The sequence below is a fragment of the Sugiyamaella lignohabitans genome, chromosome A, assembly GCF_001640025.1.
Source record: "Sugiyamaella lignohabitans strain CBS 10342 chromosome A, complete sequence".
Classification (NCBI taxonomy): domain Eukaryota; kingdom Fungi; phylum Ascomycota; class Dipodascomycetes; order Dipodascales; family Trichomonascaceae; genus Sugiyamaella; species Sugiyamaella lignohabitans.
In genome coordinates, this window is record NC_031672.1 from 2,291,853 (window position 1) to 2,310,789 (window position 18,937).

At 47.8% G+C, this 18,937-nt stretch overlaps 6 protein-coding genes across 6 annotated transcripts; 4 read left to right on the plus strand and 2 right to left on the minus strand.

Annotated features, from left to right (window-relative positions):
* Positions 1-57: 57 nt before the first annotated feature.
* LEA1 (Lea1p) lies at positions 58-750 on the minus strand (the record flags this gene model as incomplete). The annotated part of the gene is made up of 1 exon (XM_018882681.1): positions 58-750. The coding sequence occupies one exon, from the start codon at positions 748-750 to the stop codon at positions 58-60; it is 693 nt and encodes a 230-aa protein (XP_018734945.1).
* Positions 751-1,077: 327 nt separating this feature from the next.
* THI6 (bifunctional hydroxyethylthiazole kinase/thiamine-phosphate diphosphorylase) lies at positions 1,078-2,679 on the plus strand (the record flags this gene model as incomplete). Its single annotated transcript, XM_018882682.1, has 1 exon — positions 1,078-2,679. One exon carries the CDS (start codon positions 1,078-1,080, stop codon positions 2,677-2,679), a length of 1,602 nt encoding a protein of 533 aa, XP_018734946.1.
* A 730-nt stretch (positions 2,680-3,409) lies between these two features.
* Positions 3,410-6,628, plus strand: NMA111 (Nma111p; the record flags this gene model as incomplete). Its single annotated transcript, XM_018882683.1, has 1 exon — positions 3,410-6,628. The coding sequence occupies one exon, from the start codon at positions 3,410-3,412 to the stop codon at positions 6,626-6,628; it is 3,219 nt and encodes a 1,072-aa protein (XP_018734947.1).
* A 3,543-nt stretch (positions 6,629-10,171) lies between these two features.
* CTF8 (Chromosome transmission fidelity protein 8) lies at positions 10,172-10,660 on the plus strand (the record flags this gene model as incomplete). The annotated part of the gene is made up of 1 exon (XM_018882684.1): positions 10,172-10,660. The coding sequence occupies one exon, from the start codon at positions 10,172-10,174 to the stop codon at positions 10,658-10,660; it is 489 nt and encodes a 162-aa protein (XP_018734948.1).
* A 3,932-nt stretch (positions 10,661-14,592) lies between these two features.
* TOS1 (Tos1p) lies at positions 14,593-16,035 on the plus strand (the record flags this gene model as incomplete). The annotated part of the gene is made up of 1 exon (XM_018882685.1): positions 14,593-16,035. One exon carries the CDS (start codon positions 14,593-14,595, stop codon positions 16,033-16,035), a length of 1,443 nt encoding a protein of 480 aa, XP_018734949.1.
* On the minus strand, positions 15,253-15,798 carry AWJ20_728 (uncharacterized protein; the record flags this gene model as incomplete). Its single annotated transcript, XM_018882686.1, has 1 exon — positions 15,253-15,798. One exon carries the CDS (start codon positions 15,796-15,798, stop codon positions 15,253-15,255), a length of 546 nt encoding a protein of 181 aa, XP_018734950.1.
* Positions 16,036-18,937: the final 2,902 nt, after the last annotated feature.

The window sequence follows — 18,937 nt, forward strand, 5'->3', positions numbered from 1 at the left end:
GAAAATTAAGAACTGTACAAGTTTCGCATTAGTATTACAATAAGAGACACCTTCCTCTCATAGCACACCTGTCCGTAGTGCCTTTTCGATTCTATCAATTTCAGCCAAACTCGTTGCATTTTTGAGACTCTCTCTGAGTTTTGCCTTGTCTTCGTCTGTCAATTTCACTATAGACGCGGATGCACCACGTCCAAGATCCACTTTTGAAGTTGCTGTCTTGGTTTTCATGATCTGAGAGGCCAGTTCAGTAGGAGCAGAAACCGTGCCAAACAGTTGTGCAGCGAACTTTCTCTCTGAATCTTTAATCTTTTCGAAATCAAGCACTCGCAAACTGGGAATTCTCCAAATAATATAAGAACGATAATGGTCTCTGGCAGTAACTGGGTTATCAACCAGAGACAGATGCTCAAGTTTGGAGAACCCCGCCAGCGGATCAAGGTCAGCCAGCTGCGACAGCGAATTAGCCGTCAGTATCAGTGATTCCAGATTTGGTAGCAGTTCTGAAATATTCGCCTGGATATTTGATATCCTATTCTGAGACAATAAAAGACCCTTCAGTCTCGTCATCTTGGGGAAATTGCCGATAATCCTGATATCATTATCAGACAGATCTATCACATCATTAAGATCCTTTGTGATTCCAAGATTTTCTATCAGAGGAATACGATGGCTCCTCAACAACAACTCGCGATCCTTAATGGCATTAACATACGTCGGCGCCTGGAACAACAGGTCAGCCGTCAGCCTCATATTTATATATCTACCGACGAAATCGATGGACATGAGACTTCGTGAAGTAGCTCACCTCAGCCGTGCCCCTCAGGGGGTCTGCCTCAGGCGGCTGGGGCTCCGCCCCAGACCCTGGTTGTGCTCCGCTTCGCGGAGCGGCTTGGGCCTTTAGAACCGACTCGAGCGAAGCGAGAGGAGCAGCGGGGTCTGGGGCGGAGCCCCAGCCGCCGGAGGCATGACCTCCGGTCGCGGAACTGGACCCTGATGCGGCGCTAGGATCGTCGGTCGAGATTATATGAGGAAGTGATGACTGAGGAAGTTGTAAAGTGGTGAAGGTGGAGTAGAGAGATGTCAATTGATAAAAAAGTTGTTGATTATTCGGTGTATCTTGTGACGGACTCGTCGCTTGTGCCGGAGTCGTCGAGTTTGGTTCGCCAGGTCGAGGAGGCTATCAGAGGTGGAGCTACTATTGTCCAGTTGAGAGAGAAGGAAGCCGAGACTAGGGATTTCATAGAAATTGGTAAAAAAATTCATGAATTGACTAGAAAAGCTGGTATTCCTTTAATTATTAATGACAGATTGGATGTGGTTTTAGCTTTAGATGCTGAGGGAATTCATGTTGGTCAGGACGATATGGACATTCCGACTATTAGAAAGCATCTTGGTCCAGAAAAGATTATTGGAGTCAGTGTTAGTAATATTGAAGAAGCTCGTCAGGCTCGTGTGGATGATGTGGATTATGTTGGCATTGGCGCTGTATTCGGTACTCAAACAAAGAACTTGAAGAAAAGTCCTATGGGTACCGGCGGAGTCAGTGAAATATTGATGGTCTTGAACGATGACGAAGAAGAAGAACAAAGTGCCAGTGGTGAAACAAATGGTAATAAATTAGCACGCAGAATCCAGTCTGTTGCAATTGGCGGTATCAACCAATCTAATGCTGAGTCGGTAATCAAGGAGAGCTTTTCAGCACATGATCATCTGGACGGTGTTGCTGTAGTATCATGTATCATTGGTGCTGAAGATGCTTTTAAAGCTACTAAACAATTGAAAGAAACAGTTGTTGAAGCACTTGATATCATGAAATCCAGAACTATTAGAGAACTACTTGCTGCTACTACTTATATGGTGGCAGCAGTAGCAGAGACATCGCCATTTGTTCATCATATGACCAATACTGTTGTAACCAACTTTTCTGCCAACATGACAATCACAGTTGGTGCGTCTCCAGCTATGTCTGAATGTGTAGAGGAGTTTGACGACTTTGCCAAGATTCCTAACAGCTCGCTTCTTATCAACATGGGAACTGCTACTTTCGAAGGTCTAGCCCGGTTCCAGGCGGGAATGAAAGCCTATTATAAACAAAACCGACGAGTTGTTCTTGATCCTGTTGGTGCCGGTGCTTCTCAGCATCGTAAAAATGTGCTTCAGCAGTTGTTGGAGCTCGGCGGATTTGCAGTTATCAAAGGAAACGAGGGAGAAATCACTGCTGCTGCTGGCGTTGAAGGAGCCAAAGTCCGAGGTGTTGACAGTGTTGGCAGTGAATCTATTGAGAAACGGTTTGAAATCGTTGAGAAGCTTGCTTCGACGACTGGGTCTGTCGTGCTCATGACTGGCGAAGAAGACGTCTTAGTTCACCACGACAAAAAGAACACAAGAAAGCTTCTCTTCCGCAACGGCCACGAATATCTCAGCAAAATCACTGGTTCTGGCTGTGTACTAGGCTCACTTGTCACCGCATTCAGTGCCTGTTTCGAAGACGCCTTTCTCGCTACAGGAGCAGCCCTCCTTCTATACACAATCGCATCTGAGCGTGCTGTCGAGACCGGCAGGGTCCACGGCCCTGGCTCGTTCGTGCCTGCTCTGATCGACCAGATCTACCAGATCTCGCAAGAGTCTCAAAACCGGGACAGCAGCTGGATCTCACGGGCCAAGGTCTACCCGTACTAGATATTAATCGTGATGTGTTAGACATGCCTCCGGCGGCTGGGGCTTCGCCCCAGACCCCGCTGCTCCTCTCGCTGCGCTCGAGTCGTTAGGTCCACGATCCCAGCCATCTCCTGCGAAGCAGGAGCTACGGGGTCTGGGGCGTAGCCCCAGCCGCCGGAGGCGTCTGCAGGTGTATGCAGGGGCTTCCCTGCATATGAAATGACCCTGCAGTGTGTCGATAGGATGAGCTGCGCGCGTTCGTTTGTGTTTACCGTAGTGGATGAGTTCGATTAGTGTGAATCAGGGGATATTTACGGGAAAGTGGGGGGTCGCTGGCTTTTGAAAGAGGATATAGTCCATTACCCTCTATCCTCTTGTTCACACGGCTGAGGTTGGTGATCGGCAGACTTGATTTGAAATTTCACTTCGAGATATCGAGGGGTGAGATATTGTTTACCAAGGATATTCGGATTCGGTTGCGAATATTCTGTTTTTTGGTTTTTGGTTTTGTTTTGTTTGTCATTCAAAAGTTTTGGAGGGAAAAAAAAAGTTTTCACGGGCCTGATTGTTACGTAGTGTTCACTCTGTGCCCTTAGCTTCTCTATAAAAACACGGCAATATTCTGTCTTTACTCAGAAAATCGCTGTTACCGCCAAAAGGTTTACAGTGTGGCGGTTGTTTTAGATCGTCTTCTCTGTTGAAATTGTCTGTGGTATCTCCAGTGTGCCAGCCTCAGTTTTCAACTCTCATTATGGCTAGTCCCCCACTCCGCAGGAAGTCTTCGCGATTGTCCAATATACCCATTAAACGGAGAACCTCTGGAATAGCTGACAGCTCTCCGGAATCTTCTTCTTCTTCTGTCAATAGTGTGTCCAAAAGATTGCGGACTGATCCCGAGTCAAATGCTACTATCCAAACTATTAATGGACTCGAATCGTCTTCAGATGTTATCGTGGACGGTAACTCGTCAGCATTAGCAAATGATCCGGTTGTCAGCACGTCGTTTGACGTTTCTATGGACGATGTAAATAACGAACAATTTTCCAATAATGAAGAGTCTGAACTGGATTCTGAAGATGAAAGCAATAATGTTGTCATTCTCGACGATAAAAAATTAGTGAAAACAGAGGTTCTGCCTCCTTCTTCGACAACTGCCGCTGTGACTTCCTCGTCTACCACTACTGCTATGGAGTCTGTGGAATGGCAGAAAACTACTGAACGAGTTGTTAAAAGTGTTGTTTCTGTACAGTTTGCAAGTGTGTGCTCGTTTGATACTGAAGGTGCTTTTGTCAGCGAGGCTACTGGTTTTGTAGTGGATGCTGAGCAGGGTATTATTATGACCAACCGTCATGTGGTTGGATCCGGCCCTTTTGTGGGCTACGCTGTTTTTGATAACCATGAGGAGTGTGATGTTAAGCCTATTTATAGAGATCCAGTTCATGATTTTGGATTTCTCAAGTTCGACCCAAAAAGAATCAAGCATATGAAAGTTCAAGCCTTGGAGCTGCGTCCTGACCTTGCCAGGGTCGGTTGTGAAATTAGAGTTGTTGGTAATGATGCTGGTGAAAAGTTGAGTATTCTTGCTGGTTTTATTAGTAGACTGGATAGAAATGCTCCGGATTACGGAGACTTGACATACAATGATTTCAACACCGAGTATATCCAGGCTGCTGCATCCACTTCAGGTGGATCCAGTGGTTCACCAGTTGTAAATATCGATGGAAATGTGGTAGCTTTACAAGCTGGTGGTAGTACCAGTGCCTCGACTGATTTCTTTTTGCCATTGTATAGAGGTAAGAGGGCTCTTGAGTGCATTCGTGCTGGCCAACCTGTGACTAGAGGTACCATTCAAGCTCAGTTTCTGCTGAAACCTTTCGATGAGTGTCGAAGATTGGGGCTCACTGAAGAGGCTGAAAATCTCGCTCGTAAGAGTTTCCCAGATGCTATTGGTTTGCTGGTTGCTGAGACTATTCTGCCTGAGGGTCCTTCAGATGGTTTGATTCGCGAAGGTGATTGTCTTATTTCAATCAATGGAGAACAGATTAGTAGGTTTTCTCGAGTTGATGCTATTCTCGATGAATCCATTGGCAAAGAAATCTCAGTTACTGTTCAAAGAGGTGGTAAAAATATCACCTCGTCTATTTTAGTTGGTGATCTTCATGCTATTACTCCTGACAGGTTTGTCACAGTCAATGGATCTATTTTCCACAATATCTCATATCAAATTGCTAGATTATACTCTATTCCTGTTCGTGGAGTTTATGTTGCAGATGCTGGTGGTTCATTCGGCCCTGAACGTGGTGATGCTACAGGCTGGATTCTTGACGAACTGGACGACCAGCCAACACCCGATCTCGATGCTTTCATTGAAGTGATGAAATCTATTGCTGATGGTAAGAGAGTGTCAGCTAGATTCCGTCATGTCACCGATCTCCACACCATTCGGTACTCAATTGTATATATAGACCGACACTGGCACAAGTCCATGTCCCTTGCTGTTCGTAACGATGTCACTGGATTATGGGATTACGAAGAGCTTGGAAAGCCACTTCCCGCAGAGCCAGTTCTTCCTCAGAAGGCCAAGTTTGTGGATCTTTATTTAGAAAACGACCAAGTATCAAAATTAGTGCGAAGTTTTGTCAAGGTCGCAGCCCGTGTCGGTTCTAAGATTGAAGGTTATTACAGCAGTTCTATGACCGAGTATGGCCTCGTTATTGATGCTGAAAAGGGTTATGTTCTTGTTACGAGATACACTGTTCCTCATGATCTCCTCGATATTTACGTGACAGTTGCTGAATCTGTTATTGTCCCTGGTAAGGTGGTTTTCATGCATCCTCTTCAAAATTACGCTATTGTTCAATATGATCCTTCACTTGTTGATGCTCCTATTGAGTCAGCTAAACTCAGCAGTACCCCTCTGAAACAGGGTACTCCAGTTGTGTTTGTCGGACACAACCACAACCTTCGAGTTGTTTCCACGAAAACTCGTGTCACCGATATCAGTACGGTCGTGATTCCTCTTTCCCCAGAAGTATCTCCCAGATACCGAGGAACCAATTTAGACTCAGTGGCTGTTGACACTCCTCTCAGTGGAGACTGTGGATCAGGCGTGCTTGCTGATGAGGATGGTACTATTCGAGCTCTGTGGATGTCTTTCCTTGGCGACAGCACTGGAAACGGCCGGGACCGTCAATACCGTCTTGCCCTGGATATAACTCTTATGAGAAGTGTTATCGACCAACTTCGTGCTGGTGAACGCCCCAACCCTCGAGTTCTTGATGTCGAAGTCAATGCTATTCAAGTAGTGAATTCGCGTATTCGAGGTGTCGGTGAGGAGTGGATTCGAAAGGTTGAAGAAAGCAACAACGAGCGTCACCAACTGTTCAATGTTATCCGAGTGGCACAATCAGCTGCTGGTTCCCTTCGAGAAGGTGATATTCTTCTTGCTATCAACGGAAAGCTCGTGACCCGAGTTCTCGATCTCAATGCTGCACAGGATGCCGATGAGGTAGAAGTCACCCTCGTAAGAAACCGAAAAGAGATGACCGTCACTGTTCCCACAATCGCTACTGACGACCTCGCGACCGACCGAGTGCTTTCTTGGTGCGGTATTAATCTTCACAAACCCCATCACGCTGTTGTCCAGCAGTTGAAGAAGTCTCCATCTGACGTGTACGTTGTATACTCCGAGCCCGGATCTCCTGCCAACCAATACGGCATCTCATCAACCTACTTCATCACCGACGTCAACGGCGAGCCGACCCCGAACCTCGACAGGTTCCTGGAAGTGGTGTCTAAAATCCCCGACAACACCTACGTCAAGCTGCGCATCGTGACCTTCGACAACCTACCATGCGCCTGCTCCATTAAAACCAACTACCACTACTTCCCCACATCCGAACGTGTCCGCAACGCTGCCGGCAAATGGGAATCGTTCTCTTTCGAGGACGGTGTACGTAAATTAATTTAAGCATGTTTTTTTTCTCTACTCCGTGGGGTGGAGGGTCTGCCTCCGGCGGCTGGGGCTGCGCCCCAGACCCCGTGGCTCCTGCTTCGCAGGAGATTGCTGGGACCGTGGAGGTGACGACTCGAGCGGAGCGAGAGGAGCAGCGGGGTCTGGAGCGCAGCCCCAGCCGCCGGAGGCAGCCCCGCGAAAAGACGGTCATCAATCTATTTACATGCTATTTACAGTTGTATTTCGGCGGTTTAGTACGGTAGCAGGCTTCGCAGTTTCTTGTGGCTGCTGTTGTTTTTGGCACCGACGCTCGAGTTGAGAGGGCCCAGGACCTTGCTTCGCGACCATCCTACGTTGCCGTGGCGGCGGCCGGCTTGGCGCTGAAGCTTGTTAGTCACTGCACTTGGGAACTCTATATATAGAGAGTGAAAACAGAATCTAATTTGTTTCAAAACTTACTCTTTTGAAGGCACCGGTGCCGAGCTTCTTCCATCTTTTGATAGCTCCCTTGTGGGTCTTGAGGGACAGGTTTCTGATGATGTTCAGACTGGAGCCTACTGGCGAGGGCCTGATAAATGCAGAGGCCATAGAGCCGAGGGGTCGCATGCCAGATCTGAAAAGAGACAGATTGAACATGATAGAAATGAGTGATGAGAAGCTTCAGGATCTATCAACATGAACATTGCATAGATCAAATGTCGTGAAGTGAAATTTCAGGTGGGTTAGGGTCCTGTTGAGATTAAGCCGGAGAGTCGGTCTCGGTAAGAATTCTGTCAATTGACTTAATATTATAAATAATAATTAACTGTTTATTTGTCTTGTAGCGTTGCTTAAGCCAGCTGGTTAATATATAAGCCATTGTTTTGGGGTTTTAGTATGGTTTTAATATTCAAAGTATCAGTGCTGGATCTGTGAGATGTGTAAAAGTGATAAATGTAAGGGTTTTTCGGTGATTTTGAAGTTGTTCACTCCCAATTACCCAAATGACCCGTATCATGGCCCTTGGAATCGATTCAAGGATCCTGGCAAGTAAAAGAAAGAATAATAATAATATTTACAGGTAGTTTAGTACAGATGTCACTCAATAAATATGAAGCCCTAACGCCGTCAATCGGCTCGAAGACAACCTCTCGCTACTTCTTCGAGCTGTCGTCCGACTGGTTCAGAACTCCACCAGTCTCAAAAGGAGCATCCTTACGAGCGTCGTCCAGCATGGGCTTGATACCCTTCTTCTGCAGCGCAACCTACCACAAAGTTAGCTAATATTTTCCGGACACTGCCTCCGGCGGCTGGGGCTCCGCCCCAGACCCTGGCTGCTCCTGCTTCGCAGGAGATTGCTGGGACCGTAGACGTAACGACTCGAGCGAAGCGAGAGGAGCAGCGGGGTCTGGGGCGGAGCCCCAGCCGCCGGAGGCACATCCACACTTACGTTAATACAGTTCTGGTACTGTTCCCAGGTCTCTTCGCACTCGTTGGAGACGGATTTGCCCTTTAAAAATTCTAAGCAGAGGTTAATAAGAGTTCTGGAGATGGCCAGGACCGGTGGACCGCAAGACAGGGCCGGTGGGTGCGAAATACGTACTTTCGCTGTACCATTCGTTGAAACAGTTGTCGTAGGCTCTTTTGGCCTCAGTGCATTCGGGAGCAAAACTCGCAGACATGACGTTACCCATTACAATTTAAAACACCACAAACACTGGTCTCTTGGTGGAAATAATATATGTCGAATGTGACGATCGTTCTGTTGCAACATGAATTTTGGCAGACGATCCGACTTGCTTGCAGACGATCTGACTTTGCTTGCAGCCGTACGGACATGAGAGGGAGTCCAGTCTTGAAGAGTTTATAGCTGAAAAATATAGCTGATGGTTAAATATAAGATTCTAGTCGAACCAGTGGTGGTCTGGACAGTTAATTTGAGGGGTTATATCGGCCGGAGATAGGAGTTTGGACATTTTTCACTGCATGAGTCAACATGTCATTGCAAGTTGACATTCAACTGCCTGAGATCCAATGTCTACTCCCCTTGACTAAACCAAGTCGTAATCTATAGCGGAGGGTCAAATGTATAATTCTAATGTGAGGAGTTTTAGACTGGTCTTTAAACATGGTATAATTCGAGATTAAACAATGATTAATCGATCTCACATTTGGCGAGGACACAGTTTTGATCCTAGACAGCCAATACTTCAAATAGGTGAAACTTTCACTTCAAACAAGCAGAATAGTTATATTTTTACAAAGCGGTAATTAAACAGTGATCAGGTGACGGATAGGGATGTGGACAAGCTTGACAAAGTAGCCAATAGCACCCATAACGAGGAAACCAGCGCCAACAGCTCTGACAACCTTCATGAATTCTGCCATGGGTTAGTATTATTTTAGAGGAGTTGAACTAAAGTGGATGGTGTGATCATTCTATCGTCATGAGATTATTTGACCAGTGAATCAAGAGCTAGACCCCGTCAACTTCTATGGTGTAAACAGAAACAGATCGACTAGAATCATGCATTTTATAGTCTTTATCAGTATCAGTGCGTTGCTATCTGAAGGCGAAGGCAAACAAAACTAACCAAAAGAATAGTTTACACTAGTAACTCCATACAGCATCGATACACACGATAAACATGAACCTAACAGCAACTCTGGTCCACTGGCCTTGGACATCTCGTTCTCGATGACTCTGAACATCAGTAACAACCAATCACACCCAGCAAACGTGACAACCCCAAAGCACGACTCGAGCGAAGCGAGAGGAGCCACGGGGTCTGGGGCAGAGCCCCAGCCGCCGGAGGCATCACCGACCCCCCAGCTCCACCCCTCCACACCAATCGAAGGTTCAGTCAGTCATAATTACTCACCCTTTTGATCAGGTTTGGTGCACTTGTTGATGAAAGTGGTGCCATCCTTGACAAATTCCACAGGGATTTCGGTGATCTTCTCAAGTCCGTCTGAAGCCATTTTGTGTTATTACAATGTGTGTGAATGTTTCAACGTGTCAGGGCCGCCGATGTTGTCTATGCTGGTGATCTGACAAGTGAGATTCTCACTCACTTCTAAATGACACGAAGTTTGGCACGGCGCGAGGCTGGCACTTTCTGTAACCTTTGCACGCCGCGCCGATCCCTGCAGGGACTGGGCCCTGCAACTGTGGAAACTGCTGCTGTTCTGGGCACCGTAGCCCTTTTATTTCTGTGTGAGACGGTGCCTCCGGCGGCTGGGGCTCCGCCCCAGACCCCGCTGCTCCTCTCGCTTCGCTCGAGTCGGTGCGTCGACGGTCCCTGCAGCCCTTGAACCTCCTGCGAAACAAGAACATCCCAAATACTTCTCCCCCTCTCGACCCTTCAACTACCTCTATTACCTCCACCTGCCCTTTAATCTCCTGAACCTCCTGCGAAGCAGGAGCAACCAGGGTCTGGGGCGGAGCCCCAGCCGCCGGAGGCACACCCCACCCCCCGCGATATCACGTGATGAAGAGACGCAAGGTTAAATTAGAGGCCGCGTCGCGTTTTTGTTTTGTATCGCGAGATTACTGGTTAGTCAGGGTCCCGAGAAACAATGCCGTCTGCTATTTTGAAATACAGGCCGGAGCCTGCTGGCCGGGTGCACATTCCGGAAGTTTTGAGAACACCGTCGGGTCTGGCTCTGGTGGAGATCCAGGGAACGGTGCACATTGGATCGAATGCTCTGACTGATTCGGGGCTCAATTTGAATACTAAAGAGTCGTCTCTTTCTTTTGATGGTGATGGTGATCTGGATATGAACCAGCTGCCACGAGAGTCGGGCAATTCGTTTCGAACAGATCTTAATTTGCTGGGGAAATTCACTTTTTCCGAGGACTCGAAAGACGTGGTGCTTATCATGGGCAACTACCAGCGACTGCGAGGTAAAATCGTCGCCTTAAAGAAACCAGTGGCAGTGCTTAAAATGCTCAATCGAGAAACCTCGGCCACTCCGAGCTCGTCCAACTCAATTGATATCCCTGTAGTCGAGATCATCCGTCACAAAGTCCTGTTCGACTCTCGACCCGAGCCTGTTGTGTTCTAACTGCCGGGGCGCTGCCTCCGGCGGCTGGGGCTCTGCCCCAGACCCCGTGGCTCCTCTCGCTGCGCTCGAGTCGGTGCTTGGGGGAGCCTGACATCGTTGGGTATTGGCCAGTCAGATGAATTGCAGCTAAAGACTTGGCTCAATTGATAATTCAGCTGTTGCCACATTGTATCAGTGGCCCGTTGAAGAACTCTCTGGTCCCATAAAACGCTAATGCTGTGAACTCGCATCCTCGCTGCCCATATCAGCTCTTCAGCTGGTAGATATTCTAATCTCCTGTGATATATCTCAGACTGTAACTTAACTTGTAAATAAATAGACTTCCCTCCCTTAACAGACGGTCCTGTCTATTTCAACTGTCATAGTCGCGATGACAAAAAATGCCTCACCAGCAACTGCGATCTGAAAATACGAACCCCAAACACTAAACGTATACCGTTCCCTGACCAATCTCGAGGTTGACTCTGCCTCCGGCGGCTGGGGCTCCGCCCCAGACCCTGGTTGCTCCTGCTTCGCAGGAGATTGCGGGACCGTAGACGGACCGACTCGAGCGGAGCGAGAGGAGCAGCGGGGTCTGGGGCGGAGCCCCAGCCGCCGGAGGCAGAACCCCACCAGAAGTGAAAAGACGGCTGATGAGGCCGGGAAGCTCTGACAGGTGGAGTTGATACGCGAGATTCTCAGGGGGTGCTGAGTTACCGTAAACGGACAGATGCTTCTAACGGGGTTTACGCAGTTTTGACCTGGCACAGCCAGCGAGAGGGGTGTGTTACGGTCTTGAAAGTAGAATTAAAGCGTTCAGGGAGAGACAGAGACTTGATTTGTGTGGGTTTCACGGTTGTAGATGGACTGGAAGGCACTTTTCACTTGGGTAAATGAAATGATCTGCATTTCTATATCCGGGATGTCATGCTGATTGACAGGATCACCGGTGCAGTTACGGTTTGCAGAGCGAATTTGTATATAAAATTTTTCAGGGGCACAAACGTTTTTTTGGTATTTTTGGAGTTGAGATCGCTTAATATTGTGCACCCGAATATGAGGGTATTAAATAGGGCAGCTGGAGGGGGCGCACGTAGTGGAACGCTGATTGGCTACTGGTAATAGTTCGTAGAGTGCAGAGGAACTGAGGTGCAGAGCGTAGGGAGTTTTACAACCGTTTCGACGTCATTTCATGTTTCATATAGTGTTTTAAAGATACATACACAGCACGGACTGGGCCAGCGACAGTGACGACATCAGACTTCAGACTGGAGTGCAGTACTTCTAGCGATTTTATGTTGAAACGACACCGCAGATGGCAGTCTGCAGAGGGATCCACACACACGATACAGGCCAGGTGCGACGGTGGTAGATCTTGTAGACACGGGTGAACATCTGTAAGGGGTAATAATAAGAGCAGGTTTTCTGCCAGAGAGCTCCAGCTGGGATTATTGGACGCTAGCGGGAGAATTCAGAAAGAACAAAGAAAGTCTGTTTTTGACAGGTAATATAGCTTGGCGTCGCGATATGGTGGATATAGTTATTTAGATTAAGGTGTGTTGCATTCTATTGTTTACTTGATTTGTTGTGTTTGTTTTGAGGCTTGCTTGGCCAGTTGAACGCGGATAGGCCACTGGGTCCAAGCAGTTTCCTAATTAGGCCAGGTGTCTCCTCGATACTTTGGCGATTACTATCTAATTCGGTAATTGTTTAATTTTTTAACATGATGCATAAAAACGCATGGCTGGTCTGCAACGTCAGCACGAACCAAAGCAACTTTACTGAGTATTCTGAAGGAGATGCGTGGGCTGAATAGGAGTATCAAAACTAGCAATTGGTTAGCATGACCAGGATGGTATCCCAAGGAGGAAAAGGCAGACAAAGGGGCCAAAGACTAGAGAAAGAGATTGAGGATATTGGACAGACGAAAGGGACGAAAGAGGCCAAATAGGAGTAATATATCAGAGTAAGAGACCAAATTAACCGAGACTAGTTTGTTGGCAAGACGCTATTTCGGTTAGGTGAGCAACAGGGGTCTTATCTTTAATAAAACTACCATGAATACGGCTAGGTTAGTTTAGATTTTGGTGAGGATACTGTATAAATGTCAAAATGTCGAGCAATTACCGGTTCTAGCTAGAGGGAAAGGGTGACAGGGATGCCAGGGTCAACGTGGAAAAGCGATTTAGGCAAGTGACACACCAAATTGGGAAGTGTATGCATAGCTCTACATTCCGGTGAGGGTAGATCAGCACCAGTCGTGCATAAAATAAACATGGCTAGTTCGACGAGATACCGCGAACGATACAAGCCTCGGAGGATCACCAAACGGCTCAACAAACGGTTCAAATCCATCAGATAAAATAAGCCAACTGATCATTAGTCAAGTCTTTAGCACTTCCCTAATCAGTAAGCCGATCCCAACCACCCCATCCCGACTCGAGCGAAGCGAGAGGAGCCACGGGGTCTGGGGCGGAGCCCCAGTCGCCGAAGGCTGGTCCACCATCCCCCGAAATCCATTCGCGTCGGCGAGTTCTCCAGAAGCCGACCGATTAGGTTGCGGGGCTGCAGAGCCACCTGGGACATTGGCGAGCGAGGGGGTGAGCAAGCAGAAGATAGAGTTGGCTGATTGACTTTGGAATAGAGTTTGTCTTTTGATTGCCTAATAAATTATTTACTGAAGAATGGCAGTCTGGAGGCATCAGCAGGCATGCCGGCAATAAAAGCGTAAATTAACGAGTGTGTCTGTCCATATGACGAGAATATTAAATATTAATTAATTATTAGAAGGAGATGAACCAGTACGAGATAGAGCGGACGGAGATAACTTATGAATGGACTTCGACCGGAACAGGCAACCGTAGGAGCACGGAAACAGAACGAGGCAGAAAATAATTTCAGTGGCTTGCAATGAAAAAAGATTTTCTTCCGTGTGACGTTGGATCCGGTGATATTCAGTAATGTTTCTGTCGCTCACAGGTGGTCAAGAGTTTCACTCGTTGAAGTCCTTCGTCAGTCGCCGGTCCATCAGTCGTGCTGAGAGTAGAAGAGGGAGATGAGCAGATCGAACGTGTTCAGGAGGCCATGGCTCGCTGCAACCGGTTGAGCCAGCCTAACGAGCAGGCCAAACTCTCTTGTACGCCCGGAGTAAACTTAATGGCTGGACCCAGCCGATGTTTTGAGCCAGTCGGAAGATGAAAAAGTACTCCTATTTACTATTAACATTGCTTTTGGCTATGCATATGATATAAATATGCACGAAGATCCATACGCGCATCGTAGTTATGCATGCCAGAGATCTCGAAACCCCTTACTTAAATACGCATACATTCCTTTGAAACACAGACCACCAAGTGTTATTTTTTACAGCCACAGACCACTGTATTTTGACTTTTGGCCCCGTTGCTATCCATTCCTTTCCAACTCTTTGTCTCTCCTTTTACAAAACTCTTCGTTATTCCTCATTTTTCGTGGAATACTGTCACTCTTTATCGTTTATCTACAATCGTTGCTGGCACGGATTGTTTTTATTCATTTGTTGTCACAAGAATAAACAGGTATTATTTTTTTTATTGACCCCTGTTTTTCTATTATTATCAACATCGTTTTGCTGCAACTCGCCAACGTTCAGTTTAAATCTCGATTGATATTGAACCCCTGTCGCGTGTTTATAGGTCGACATTATAATAGAAACCCGTCAAACGTGTATCGTCTCGCTCTATACACGCAGTTTCTGTTTCAATTCCGACCCCTGACTTCGCCGCTCGTTCAATAATTTATATTCAATACCCGTTCAGGTTTCTTCTTGAACTCTGACTATAAGTTTTTTTTTTTGCTTGGTCGACTCGTCATACTATATTGCCCGTGTCTTTCATTGCTGGTCATTGAAATTCCTGGTGCAATTATAATCTAAAAAAGAACCAGTCGCCTCTAAAAAGCACTTTCGTTTCACAATGAAATTTACAACTTCTTCTGTGGCCGGTCTACTGGCAACTGCCGTGACTGCGCAAAACTGTCAAAATATCGCCGGTACCTCATACTGTAACCAGGTCCAAGAACTTGTTTACAAGGGCGTTGGATACCAAGGTTCTTACAACAAAGTCACTTCGTTCAATAATGACGGTACTTGTAGTTCTACTCCTTACTCATTCTCTGGAAGCTTGAGTCCTTTGGATGAGGAACTTACTGTTCACTTCAGAGGTCCTATCAGTATCAAACAATTCGGTGTTTACTACCCTGGTGGAAACAACAACCAAAAGAGAGACGAGGTTCAAATTCAAAAGAGAGCTGGTCACCACGTTCACAACCTTCACAAGCGTGAGCCTGCTTTTGTCACGGAATACGTTCATGTTACTAAAACCGTTTTCGGCGATGGTTATGAGGCTATTGAACAAGCTACTTCGTCTGTCGCTCAAGCTCCTTCATCAGCTGCTCCTCCTCCCCCTCCTCCTCCACCACCATCCTCGTCTGCTCCACCACCACCTCCTCCACAACCAACAACCACATCTTCATCAGTGGCCCCACCACCACCACCTCCATCTTCATCTTCATCATCTACTCCACCACCACCCCCTTCATCGACTTTTGTCACTTCTTCTTCCGCTTCTCCATCGTCATCTAGCAGCGCTGCTTCTCCTTCTGGAGGCTCTTCGGCAGGTTCTTGGACCCAAGTTGCTTACTATGACTCCTCGTCTCAAACCGCTAATGGCGTCACTTTCATGAACCACCAAGGTGGTTCCGGATCTGGTGTTTGGGATATGAACTTCGGTAACTCGATTTCTTATGCCGGTTCTGACGGTACTAGCTGTGCCAGCAGTCCTCAAGTCCTTCAAGACAAGACTCTTAACTCCAACGAGGAGGTCGTCATCTTCTCCAGCAACCAATGTAGCGGAGACGACTGTGGATACTACCGTCCCGGTATTCCAGCTTACCACGGATTCGGAGGTGCTGACAAGGTCTTCGTCTTCGAGTTCTCCATGCCCAGTGCTTCTGGTGCCTCTGGTCCTAATGGTGATATGCCTGCTGTGTGGTTCCTCAACGCCCAAATCCCCCGTACCCTCCAATACGGTGCTGCTTCCTGTTCTTGTTGGAGCACTGGATGCGGTGAGTTCGATGCCTTCGAAATTGTCAGCCCCGGTAACCAATTCCTTACCAACCATCTTCACTCCGGTCAAGGTGGTGGCGGTGCTCAAGGCGGTGGTGGCTCTGCTGACTACTTTGCCAGACCCACTTCTGGCACCCTAAAAGCCGCTATTGTCTTCAGCGGTGACGACCAATCGGTTACCATGATCCAACTTGACAGCTCTACTGAATTCCCTTCGTCGCTCTCTGATACCACTGTCAATGGATGGATTGCTCAAGGCTCAAGCTCAAATAACTTCGCCAACTTGCTTTAAATAATTAGATTTGTTTTTCGTTAATGCACTGTATATTATATCATCTCGTCTGCCTCCGGCGGCTGGGGCTCTGCCCCAGACCCCGTGGCTCCTCTCGCTTCGCTCGAGTCGTTACGTGGGCGGTCCCCACAAATTTCAACTTCGGACTTCCAAATTGCTTGTTGAATTTATATTATTCCCTTTGCAGTGTTGTTGTTCTAGAGCTTCACCCCTGATTCTACCTCTTTGGGTAACATGCCGGGAACCCTACATTTTATCAACTACATTCGGTACTTGGAGTGATACTCTCTTGACCATTTTAAGAGACTTGTCTGTTGGTAATATCCACAATAACATGTTCAAGGCCTTCAACAAAAGAGACTTCACTGCCCTCGGAAAGTACTTTAAAGCGTCGGATCACTATTTCAAGAAGGCATGCAATAACTGGATGTGAACTGACGGAATGGTTACCACTTCACCCTTAATAAATATTATCTCAAACTCTAGTACATCCAGACACTGGTGCCTCCGGCGGCCGGGCTCCGCCCGGACCCGTTGCTCCTCTCGCTTCGCTCGAGTCGACCGTCGAGGAATGCCCGACATTCGGATGTCGCAACAGAATAAGAAGCACGGGGACTAGACAGGGGTCCATCGACTACTTCTTTCTTTTGTATTATTAATTCATTCAGACACAGGTGCCTCCGGCGGCCGGGCTCTGCCCGGACCCGTTGCTCCTCTCGCTTCGCTCGAGTCGGGCGTCGAGAAGGGCCGCAATTCTGGTGCCGCTACAGAATACGAGGTTCGTGAAAACAGGAACAGCACCATGGACCGGAAACCAACCCCATTCCAGACGGTCCAGATGCTCGCGAAGCGAGCACCACGGGGTCTGGGGCGGAGCCCCAGCCGCCGGAGGCATGACCGGGCCAGCCAGGGGAAACCAGTCCGATTCCCGAGGATCCAGACGCTCGCGAAGCGAGCACCACGGGGTCTGGGGCGGAGCCCCAGCCGCCGGAGGCATGACGGGCCCCATCTGGGGTAATGTCGAGCCGAAACGGTCTTCTTATCAGTGGTATCAGGCATGCCACGAAAAGAAGCCGGAACGATAGGGGGTGTGTCGAGAGCAGCCGGACTCGGCCCCGAGGAGTGCGAGGGTAGGGCAGCTAGCGATGCTCGTTTGGTACAAGTGCCAGCTTATGAGAAACCCCCCACTATTTTAGTAAGGTTAAAGGGGGCGGGCTCGATTGGTGCGAGAATCGGCAACTGCACAGAACGAATCTCAGGCAGCGGCAGCGGCATCAGGCCTTTCTGGGATGTGGGGTGCTGCCGAGCCAGGTTTAACCGCCTAAACCAGATACACGGTGGAGCACGTTATTTAACGGGAACGATGCAGAGATTACATTCTGTTAGTGGGAGGTTGAAACGAGGGAAATATCAACCGGGATGTTCCGAGACCGCGACGGATCGCCGTCTGGCAGAGTGTATTATTCTTTTTGTACGTATTCTACCCTGTTTGTTGAGAATATACTTTATTTGTTGCTGATTCATTTCTTACATTGTGTAATTTGTGAACGACAGGGCAATGTTGCCTGTTTTGGAAGTATGCATACATGTTTAAAAAAAATATCAGCCTCGTCATTTGACTCGGTTTAATGTCCCGAAGTGGAGATGTTTAATTAGTTATTGTGTTAGAAATAGCAAGGAATGGGAATCGTGCTGGGATTGATCGTAGGCTAGAACGGTTTGAGAATGGTAGCGAGGGTGGTAGAGGGAATGGTGGAGATAATGGAAGGGTAGCGAAGCAATGGATTGCTGGGGTGCTAAGCAGTGGATAGGAATAGTCGCATTAGACTGGTAGGATTAGCAAGGTTCGGTTGATGGAATCAGGCAGGGCAGGGCATGGAAATTGTAGCAGGAGTAGAAATAGCAGTAAAGACGTTGGCGGGAGCAGCAGGAACAGGAGCAGAATCCGTAGGAGCAGGATCAGAAGCAGGATCAGAAGCAGGATCAGAAGCAGGATCAGAAGCAAGATCAAAGCAACAACAATGCGGTAATTAATCGCTGCTGTTGAGCCTGCTGTAGCCTACCGATTGCTCTGCCGCTTACTTTACCGGCGTTCTTGGTGGTTCTCTCGCGGTGCTGGCAGTGCTGGCGGTGCTGGTAGCTCTTTGGGTGGTTCTTCCGGCGCCTCGAATGACAATACTGATACAGCAGAGGATGTGGATCTAACCGCTGGCCTCTGTCGGCGGAAGTATCTACCTCGGGACATTTTCCCGCTCGTGATAGTCATAGTATGCAGGCCCTGCAGCAGCAGTGGTCCGCGCTCGCGCCAGTGTAATTTATTACAATATGATCAGTGAGACATAGTTTATAGTTTTGATCAGGTTTGTTAGTTTGACCGGAGCCTGCCAGTTATCCGCCGGTACTGTAGTTACAGAGGTGGCTGTGGAGGGCTTCGGAGACGGAGACGACGGCGGAATTAGATATCATGTCAGTTCTAGCCCGACGTTCACATTCTTAATAGCTCTTAATACTATTCATAGTGTGTGTGTGCGGTAATTTTGTAGCTTTTGGTGTCTAAGTTTGTTTTTCTCGTTCCGATCTATTTTCGCGGTAAGCGCCGCACCTTCATGGTTCTACACTTGTTTTGGTAGGACAAAAGAAACTTGAGGTATTGGTGAACCGAATCTCAGTGTTGAAAAGAAACTTGGAAAAGAAACTTGCAAAAGAAACTTGTCCGCAAATAACTCACCGCAACCGACTGGATGCCCCCCCAACCGACACCACCAAATGGTCATGTAGACGAAACAAAAAAGAACAAATTAGAAGAAACGAAAAAAAAGTTCATTTCCAAGCATTTCATTTGGGGCTCGACAGAAAAAAGAGTTCGGTCCGTTTCGGCTATATCCCCTTATCATTCAACCCG